The 10,877-nt window shown below is 40.1% G+C and overlaps 1 protein-coding gene across 1 annotated transcript in view; it reads right to left on the bottom strand.

The window, feature by feature from the left end:
• The window catches only part of DCDC2 (doublecortin domain containing 2), a 292,326-nt gene that overhangs the window by 39,835 nt on the left and 241,614 nt on the right, over window positions 1-10,877 (bottom strand). The window contains exon 8 of the mRNA XM_004383992.2: window positions 5,953-6,053. Within this exon, the coding sequence (XP_004384049.1) occupies window positions 5,953-6,053 (101 nt within the window). The remainder of the gene's footprint in view (window positions 1-5,952; window positions 6,054-10,877) is intronic.

The following is a 10,877-nucleotide window of genomic DNA, read 5'->3' as shown; positions in this document are numbered from 1 at the left end:
AGAATAGCAGCACAACTGGAAGAATGTAATCAATGTCACTGAATTGTACATGTAGAAATTTTTGAAATGGTGTATATTTGACTATGTATATTTTCACCAAAAAAGAGAGAAAAAGGTCCTCCAAGGCCAAGAAGGGACCATGTTGACATGTCGTGGGGTTGTTAACCAATGTCACAAAACAATATGTGTACTGACTGTTTAATGAGAAAAAAATTGTTCTGTAAACCTTCACCTAAAGTACAATAAGCAAAAATTTAAAAAAAATTATGATATACCATCGTTTGTTAGACTTAAGATCTCAGAGGTGTTCAAATGAGGCGGGCAGACATATGGCTTGTAGAAGTATGGTAGTGAATTCCCTGAGAAATAGCTAGACTAATTCAAATTGGGTACCTCTGAGGTATTAGAATGGGGAGGGGTGGAGCAGGTAATTGCTATTTTTGTTATAATCCTTGTTGAAATGGTTGACTTTTAAAAAGTATTTTATGTATAACTTTGATTAATATATAATCACTTACAAGTACTCATGATGCTGGCTTAAATACTATTTAATGAGAACTATTTAGATTAAAACGTTTGCAATTCTCATTATTTTACTACTTAAATTCAACTACAAACGAATGGGAAAAACTATAAAACAATCCAAAACTACTCTAGAGTTAATATTCCCATCATCTGCACTCTTCTGCCAAATGGAAAAAATCCAAATATAATTGCTTATTTGTTACTTTATAGGTATTTATTTGCCCGTGCTTTTGAGATAGTGGATTCTCTTGCCTGATCCTTACTTATTAGGGGCAGTTTGCTTAACTGAAAACAGATCAGGTTCAGTTTTTGACTCCTCAGCTCAGAAAAGCATCGCTTTATAAATGGAGCATAGAGACACATAGGTCATCAGTGGCCAGGTATAATTACAGGTGTTGGTTAATCAGGCACTTAACTCCACTGCTTATGGCCAACCCCAGATTGATTTGGACTGTACTTGGAAAAAAAAAACAATTTTTAAAAGTATCTTATTCTCTTAAACTGTTACCTAAGAAAAGGCATTTGTTTTTTTTTTTGGGCCTCCCCAAGTACATAAAAGAGTATGAGCATTCTTCAGTTTCCCCATGGGTTTGGGAGTAGCATTAGGTCCATCATAAATAACTTGTCTCTAACTCATGAAAAGAGTCTGGACCTTGGGGGAGAGCTCAGACTCTTTCTTAGCTATAGTTAGTCCACAATGCCTCATTCCACACACACACAAACACGCATGCTAGATGGTACCAGTAGAGGCTATCAAGAACTGTAGAAGGTCTGGAATTTTACCCTACTTGCAAACTTACACATTAGCCTGCCACAGTTTCATGGATGCTGGCAGAAGACACAAGACTCCTGGGTCAGAGACAAAGGACTTTATTATGCACAGCAATAGTAGTAGCCAGAGTCTCGACACTTGCACCCATTCCCCAAGGCCCAGTTTCCACAGTACAATGGAAGAGGGCTAGGTAATACCTGCACACACAGTGGCTTGCATTTTGGAGGAACCGCCCCAAGCTCAGGTAATCCAAATCTTTTATAATGGGCAGTAAACCCAACTTGCATTTGCATCATAGAGAGACATTATCTTTATTATACTGGACATTAAACAAACCTGGCCTTTGCTCCAGAGCAGTGTTTCTCAGTCTCAGTACTGTTGGCATGTTGGGCTGGATTCTTTATGGGGAGCTGTAGTGTGCATTATAAGATATTTATCAGCATCCCTTGTCATTACCCACTAGATGCCAGTAGCACTTTCCCAGTTATGACAACCAAAAATGTCCCCAGAAATTGCCAAATGTCCCCTTGGAGGCTAACTTGCTCCCAGTTGAGAACAACTGCTCCAGAGGAAGCCACTATCTTTGTCTTCCAAGGCTGTTTTACCATACAAACATTCTTGAAAACAATAATGTGGAACAAAGGCAGTCAGTGCCTCTGCTCACAAGATCTGCAGAAACAAAGGAGATCCATGGAGAATTGTCTCCCAACAGAGGCCTCGATACCTACTTCTAAAAGTTGCTAAGATTTTCTGGTATAGATAAATTACTTGGCCATTTGCACATGATATTTGTACACACACACCACACACACACACACCCCCTTCCCTTCTTCATGGCCCTTTGACTAAAATTACAACATGAATCATTTAATTTTATTTATTTATTTTATTGTACTTTAGATGAAGGTTTACAGAACAAACTAGCTTCTCATTAAACAATTGGTACATGTATTATTTTGTGACACTGGTTACCAATCCCATGATACGTCAATACTCTCCCTTCTTGAACTTGAGTTCGCTATTACCAGCTTTCCTGTCCCCTCCTGCATTCTAGACCTTGCCCCTGGGCTGGTGTGCCCCTTTAGTCTCGTTTTGTTTTATGGGCCTGTCTAATTTTTGGCTGAAGGGTGAACCTCAGAAGTGACTTCATTACTGAGCTAAAAGGGTGTCCGGGGGCCATGCTCTCGGGGTTTCTCGAGTCTGTCAGGCCAGTAAATATGGTCTTTTTTTGTGAGTTATAATTGTGCTCTACATTTTTCTCCAGCTCTGTCCGGGACCCTCTGTTGTGATCCCTGTCTGAGTAGTCAGCAGTGGTAGCCGGGCACCATCTAGTTGTGCTGGACTCAGTCTGGTGGAGACAACATGAACCATTTGGATGAAGGGAAACAAGTCTGAAGAATTTAACTAGGTATGGACTGACAGGGAATGTATATTATTTAAGCTGAGCCAAGTAGTATACTATGGCTAAATTTCCTTTCTTATGCAGGAATTTTTTCCTTCCCTGGGTTAATAATTGGCCTCTGTTTTCCCATTACATACTTTTCCCCCAGATCACTCCTCTGCTTCGAAGTTAGACAGATTTAAATTCAAATCCCAACTCCTTAGCTGTGTAACCACAGCCAAGTGATTTCACCTATATAAGCTGGTTTTCTTTCTTTATATAAAATGGGGATAAGACCTATCTTACAGGGTTGTCATCACAATTATGTGAGATAAAAATGCCTACTACAGTGCCTGGCACTTGGCAGGTACTTAATAAATGGCAGTGATTATTTAATAAAGGAGCCCTAGTGCTGCAGTGGTTAAGTGCTTGGCTGCTAACCAAAAGGTCAGCTGTTCAAACCCACCAGAAGTTCTGTGGGAGAAAGATGTGGCAGTCTGCTTCCATAAAGATTTACAGCCTTGGAAGCCCTATGGGGCAGTTCTGCTCTCTCCTATAGGGTCGCTATAAGTCAGAATTCGATTCAACAGCAATAGGTTTGGTTTGGGGAGGATTATTTAATAACCACTATCCGTCTATCAATTTGTTGTACTGTGGTAGCTTGCGTGTTGCTATGATACTGGAAACTATACCACCAGTATTTCAAACACCAGCAGCGTTACCCACGGTGGACAGGTTTTGGCAGAGCATCCAGATTAAGACAGACTAGGAAGAAAGGCCTAGTGATCTACTTCTGAAAATTAGCCAATGAAAACCCTATGAGTCACAATAGAATATTGTCTGATATAGTGCAGGGCACAATCAGAAAAAGACAATCACTAGAGAAGGACACTGTGTTTGGTAAACTGAAGGGCCAGCAAAAATAAGAGAAACCGTCAATGAGACAGATTGATACAATGGCTGCAACAATGGACTCAAACATACCAACGATCATGAAGTTAAGGCAGGACGTGGCAATGTTTTCTTTGGTCACACACAGGTTGCCATGAGTTGGAGCCAACTCAACAGCAATTAACAACGATCGTTTAATGAACATCATCATTAGGGCATGTCCTTGGAATTGTGCTTACTATAATGGAGCCAGCCAATGGGTTTTACACTAATTTCTCCACATTCTCACTTAATTTTTCACCGCATTTATAACATAACTGTTTAGGATACAGAACAAAAGTCACCAGACCTTAGAGACAATTACCGCAAAACCCGACCTCATATTCAGTACCTCGTGCCAACCAAATGAACTAGACAATCCCCACTCTATTACCATTAGAGTAAAAGAGGAAAGTAATTCTGATCTTTTGCTACCTGGTTTTATTTCCTTCCAGCTGACATAGATTTGTTGATATTGCCCAGCTTTCACCAGTTCGTTTAATCATTCTCTCTTGCATACCAGTTACCAGTTACCATTCAAGTTCTACTCATGGTGACCCCATGTGTGTCAGAGTATAACTGTGCTCCACAGCATTTTCAATGGTTGATTTTTTGGAAGTAGATTGCCAGGCCTTTCTTCCAAGGCACCTCTGGGTGGACTTGAACCTCCAACCTTTCAGTTATTGGCCAAATGTGTTAACTGATTACAACAGCCAGGGACGCCTTCTCTTGCATAGTTGCATTTTAATAAGCTAGGACTCTTAAGTTAAATAAAAAAATCAAGCTCTGCAGACACCTTATCCAAGGCTGTTCAAGTATCATCAGAGATCAGTTCCCCCTCCCAGCTTGCTTTACTTGTGATCATCAAACTTATTCCTAAAGAAACACCTATCAGATTTTGCAATTGTTGAGTCACTAATTAACAAAGAGGTTTCTCTTTTGGTAATAATGCTATGATTTTATCTTGGTATGTGGCATTTTGACTTTGGAATACAAATTAATCTTGGTTTCTGAGGCTATTAGTTGCGATAGATACTTGATGATTACTCTTCTTGGTCTAAAATATAATATTTAATTAGAGCTTCACAGAAGACTTAAAATTCCATTTTCCCTCAGGAAAAAAAAATACCTATAACTAAGAGTTTATGAAAAATTATTAGTTATAGCTAATCCTGGATAACAAATTTGATTTTTGAAATCTGTGTGATTTTTAACACGTTAGGCTTTTCATCAGGAAGGTGATGCTTGCAGAAAATGCCTGTGGAATATTCTCAAGCAGCAATTTTACTGCCTCACTGTTAAGACAAATACAACTGAGGAGATCACCTATGGAATTTACTGGATTGTGGAATTTGCTTTTTGAAAATGAAATATCACATAATAAAGGACAAGTGGCAATCTCTACAGACTTCTTCCTATTCCCATGAGCCTGGGATTATGATTTAATCCCCCCTCACCTGAATGCCAATCCTCCATTTAGGACTATAAGAAACCTTGTTGAATTATATTAAGAAGCATAACTGACTTTTATTTTTTTGCATCATTTAGCCAGAATTAACACCACTCAGTCCCTTTTATGGAGCCCTATCGGTGCAGCGGTTAACAGCTCAGCTGCTAACCAAAATGTTGACAACTGGAATCCACCAGCTGCTCCTTGGAAACCCAATGGGGCAGTTCTACTCTGTCTTATAGGGTTGCTATGAGTCAGAATCGACTTGATAGCAATGGATTTGGTTTGGTTTTAGTTAAGTCCCTTTTATAAGCAAGCACACACACACACACACACACACACACACACACACACACACACACTGCTAAAATTTCACTGTTCTACAGGCCTAAGAAAGTCAATACACATACAGCAAATACTTGAATTGCGTTCATATAAGCAATTCCCTTATGAAAAATAAATTCCAATCACAATTTTAAGGATACTTAAGGAGAGACTATCATGGCATTTATTTAAAAACAAAAAAAGCTTTTCTAAATGAAGGACTTATTTCTAGATAAAAACCCCAAGCCAAGACTTCTCATTGTATCAAACTTTCTCTGTTTGTATCTCACACCTAACTCCATCCCATCCTCCTCTCCAAGGCTGTTTAGTAAAAGTATTCCATTTTCCATGATAAAGAAAGGGCTCAGCCCAATGGCTATTGTTTGAAGGAATACTAGGAAGAACTGAAGGGTGTTTTGTTTTGTTTTTAAGATCATTCAGCCACACAGCACCTGAAAGAGTTCAACAAACATGTATAGGAACAGCACTGAGCAGAGAATACAAAATTTAAAAGGAAAGAAAACCAGTATGAATTGGTTTATACATATTTTTTAAACGTATGGAGATTACCTGATCAACTGGAACCTCGACCTGAGTATCTTCGTCTTCTTGGACTTCTGCTGCCCCTCGCATTTCAGATCTCTCAGCTCCAGCTTTGAAAACGCCTTCATCTAGTGAAACAAACACACACTGAAAATCAAAATCCAATTGCGACATCATGTGGTTCCACGTTGAAATTACAATCAAATAGCTAATAGAGATTATTTTTTAACAGGCATTTTGGTTCCCTTTTTATTGATAGGACTTGTACTCCTTCGATTCTTCTACATTTTCACTGGCAAAGGTTCAGTGGACAAAACAAGGTGAACTGGCAGAAGACAGCTCTGTCCCAGACTTCTCCTAATGCTTCAGCTACTGATTTAATAATACAACTCTATTATAGAGTCATTTGGAGCCCTGGTGGTGCAGTGGTTAAGAGCTCAGCCACTAACCAAAAGGTTGGTAGCTTGAATACACCAGTCAATCCTTGGAAATCCTATGGGACAGCTCTACTCCATCCTATGGGGTTGTTATGAGTCGAAATCCACTCAACAGAAAAGGGTTTGGTTTTTGGTTTCATAGAGGTATTTAGAGGGAAGGACTTCACATCTTTTAGCTCAGTTCTCCCCTCTTATCCTTGAAGAGGTGATGATAATCGATGCTTTAAAATAAAACTTGCAGAAATCTTACTTTCCCAAAAGAATGCTATCCAGTGAATATTATGTATTGGAATAATTCTGCCTACTCAGACTACTGCACAAACTAGGCTGCAACAGAATCACAGAACTGAATTTCCACATCTCACAAAGATCAATATTTGTGTTTTTCAGATTTTCACAACCTATGATTTAAAATCCTTAATTATAGAATGGAACTTAAATTTCTAAGACTTTGAGTTAAGCTTATTCAACTTACTTTCCATATTCTATGGAAAGCAATTACAGCTGCTTTCCATATTGGAAGCAGTTTTAATGCCTCCCTCTTGGTCTTCTCTTCCCCGGGCTAAGTACTCAAATAATCAGAGAACCATTTGTCATTCTCTCCATTTACATGCCTTAAGACAGGTTTGATGCCTAAACGATTCTCACAGATGTTTTCTCTGCCCAATTTTTTAAAAATTTCCAGGGATGGAGATTTCACCTCCTTCCCTGGTTATCTATTGTAGTATTTTATTACCTTTACAGTCTAGAAAATATGTTTTTATCTTCTGCCTGAAAACCCACCAGATTATTCTAATGGCGGCTTGTTTCCAAAGAATAATTATGTAGCACATTTCACATCATAACACTTCATATTGTTAAAGTTACCAAGTCACTCTTCCTTAATTATAAAATACATACATTTACATTTATTGAAGATCAATGACCTGTAAGGCACAATGGGGACCACATGAATGAGATGCAGATATTTCCCTCAAGTTGCTTACTGTCCAATGAGAAGACAGAGATCTGAGGTAAGAAGTAAGTACTTCAATAGTTAAGCTATAGCAGAATGTTATGGAAACTTAGAAGATACAGCTAGGTGAGAGAAAGGAAAGAAGAGAGAAAGAAAGAAAAAAGAATGAAGGAAGGAGGGAAGAGGGAAGGAAGAAAGGATAGATGAAGGAAGTGTGAAGGGAGAGGGAGAGAGAATGAGGAAGAGGGAGAGAAGGAAGGCAAGAGAAAGAGAAGAAAACTAAAATCAAGCCTTTTTGTTTTTCCCTAGAAAAACCAGTTTCCTTTTTAATTACATTTTTGTAACTCTTCACTAGATGTTGGCTTCTTGACTCTCCTTTTGAAATCTGGAGATAACACAGTTATCCTCAACGCTGATTATGCTTGTTAGATTAATTCACTTGGATTAATTCATTTTGGGGATTATCTACAGCAATCATTTAATCCCAGACTGGTTTTTCCCTATCATCCAACAAAGTCTTTTTACCCAATCATTCTTTCCTTCCATCAAATCTTGTATGCTCAAGTAATCCAAACCAATTTTTAATTCATTAGAGTTTGCCCAGTTAAATCATCCTATATGCATATGTAAATTGTATATATATGTACAGGATACACTACATAGTCATTACCAAATCATGATTTCAGCATTGGCAGCTATTTTGGATTATCTCTACAACTAAGTCTCCTCAAAGACATGGCCCACACAGCACGTCCAAAGATTATGGCCTCTGTCATGTCTAACAACTGAAGACATGGATCTGAAATGCAATCACAGCCAAAAGTTCAGCAATATCAGGAGAAAGAATATGAGAAATAAACAGAAAATGTTGTGATGCACTCATATATGCAGGGATAAGGTAAACGCATAGAGTTTTGGTCATGTACTCAACAAAGCAACCCCTGAGCTAAGAAAAATACAGGGAAGGGCAACTCAGGGGTTAGGAAAATAGGTTACAATTATTTTGTCCTAAAGGACGAAAAGTAGAGGAAGAAACCCAAGACTATAAAATTGGAGTCAGCATGGATAAAGTAAGCCAATATTTGTTTCTCCATCAAATTCTGGAACTTTGAACTCAAAGAAAATAATGGTGGTGGTATTAGCTGCCACCGAGTTGGCCCCAAATCCTGGTGACCCTATGCACCAGGGAAAGAAAACAGCCCAGTTTTGCACCATCTTCACGATCAGTTGCTGATCAGACAATGCTCCATTGTGATCCACAGGATTTTCATGAGCTAATTTTTCTGAAGTAGATCAGCAAGTCTTTCTTCCTCGTCCACCTTAGCCTGCAAGCATCCCTGAAACCTGTTCAGTATCATAGCAACACACAACTCCACTGACAGATAGGTGGTGGCTGCATATGAGGTGCGTTGTCTGGGGATCAAACTGGGTCTCCCACACGGACGGTGAGAGTTCTACCATTGAACCACAAATGCCACACTGAAAGTAATGGTAGAAACAATAAAAATAAATTCTGATTTATATACACGTGTAGTTCATAACCCTGAGAACTGACAGAGGCAGAAAGGGACAAACATCAAAAGAGAATTAGACAATTTATCAAACGTTGCCTCCAAAGTGGATTTAAAAGGAAAATTAGTTATGTTTGACATTGACTTCTACCCTCTTAAATTACCTTAGGAGGCAACAATCATGCCTACCCACAAATTGCTCCTTGAGTCAACCCTCAGAGACAGATGGTAGATTGAGTAGACTATAGTTGTGACAGTTGTGACCCAGGCACATGACTTTTTTTGATGACATTTTTGCATCCAAATGTTGCTCTTGCTTACAAAGAGACTAGAAAGAGGAACCTGTAGATACTAAAGGAATATAGCCTTAATACATTCAATGAAATGTTTAACTGTATCCAAGCAGAGCTACAAATGGTTTGTGGACCTGTTTTAGAATAAACATTTTACCAGAGGAGAAGAATGAAATTGATAAAAACCAAAAAAAATTGAAAGGGCACTGGAATGAAAATGGCAATGATAAGGATATAAACAGCAAAGAGACAAACCGACAAGGCTTAACATTGTGTACAGTGACACAGACAGAGAATACACAGACAAAAACGTTTGTCTGAGGTGTATGTGGGTTGCGGGGGTTGTTCATCCGTGAACTGAGATACATAAGACATCTTTGCAGCACAAAGCAAAAAAAGAAGGTCAGAAAGTGATTCATAGCAGAGGCATGGTCAACATGGCGGAGTAGTTAGATGCTTCCTATATCCCTCTTACAACAAAGACCTGGAAAAACAAGTGATTTGATTCTATGTGAACATCTGGCAGCCCTGAACAAGGCAAGGTTAAGAAATCCATCTGAGTCATAGGGGAGGGGAAGACCCTTTGGAAGCAATGAAGAGGGCTAGAGCCGCAGTGGCGAAACTCCAGAGACACACCCCCGCCAGTCCGCAGTGAAGCAGGCAAACAGCTCTGCTGTGCATGCACTCGGGAAGCAGTTTCCACTTCGAGAGAGACCTGGCAGCAGAGATTCTGCTTGGACACTCCGAACCAGAGAAGAGCAGCTCCCAAGAGGCTAGGATAAGTACATGTGCGCACCCTTTCACAGCAATTAAAAAAAAAGCCCATTTCGGAAAATCCTCTCTCCCTTTTACCTCCTCCCTCCACGCTCTGCACCGGATTTGGGAAAAACCTCTCTCCCTTTTACCTCCTCCCTCTGCGTTCTCCACCGGGAGTCCCCTGCGCCAGAAGTAGATCCCAAAAGGCACCCTGACCCATTCTCCTGGCCTTGGAGAGGGAACAAATAAACTGCTGGCTCCCCTAAACCAGGAACACAGGGTCAGCACAGCTCCTTTGCTGGCCACAGAAATCAGGGGTCCGCAGACTCTGAGTGCCTTACACCCCTGTATAGATTTGTGGGGACCCATCTCAACAGTGTTAGCCCTCACTGCCACAGTACTACAGGGCACACAGCTGAAGTTTAACTTCAACTGCTTCAACTGTCAATGGGCAGATTTGTGACCCTTGAAACAGCCCTCCCCCTTAAATAAGCACTTTTATCAATCTGCAGCAGGGTCTTGAGGACTGGTGGTAGCACCTAAAGTGCCTAGTCACCTGCTACAGGAGTTCAAGAAAAAGTGGTGCCCTTGAGTCTTTACAGCCAACAGAGTGGGGTGCTCTTAGCCCGGGTACAAAACTCACCTACCTACTCACCCTAGAGAATAGGGACATGCTTTCCTTTCAGACTCTAAGGGGCAGCCGTAAGCTCCCTGCCTGGCTCAGCGCGTGATCCCCTACCACAGCCAGAGTCCAGTGCCTGCACCAATTACCCATGCCTCTCTAGAACTGGGGGTGAAAGCCTGCATCACACACTAGGTGACCGACTGCCTGAACACCCGAGCTGATCCCATATACGAAAATTTAATGGACTCTTGTGTGCACATACTTAGTTACAGAACTGACTACCTGGTGACAGGACATTAGAGATCAAAAGGTGCCAAAAATCAAACTAGTGCACACGAGCAGCCTATTTGGGCATATCAAAACAAAACAAAATAA

Source organism: Trichechus manatus, unplaced genomic scaffold, assembly GCF_000243295.1.
Source record: "Trichechus manatus latirostris isolate Lorelei unplaced genomic scaffold, TriManLat1.0 scaffold00115, whole genome shotgun sequence".
In the NCBI taxonomy this organism is placed as follows: domain Eukaryota; kingdom Metazoa; phylum Chordata; class Mammalia; order Sirenia; family Trichechidae; genus Trichechus; species Trichechus manatus.
Note: the sequence above shows the minus strand (reverse complement) of the source record. Positions and strands in the feature narration are given on the sequence as shown.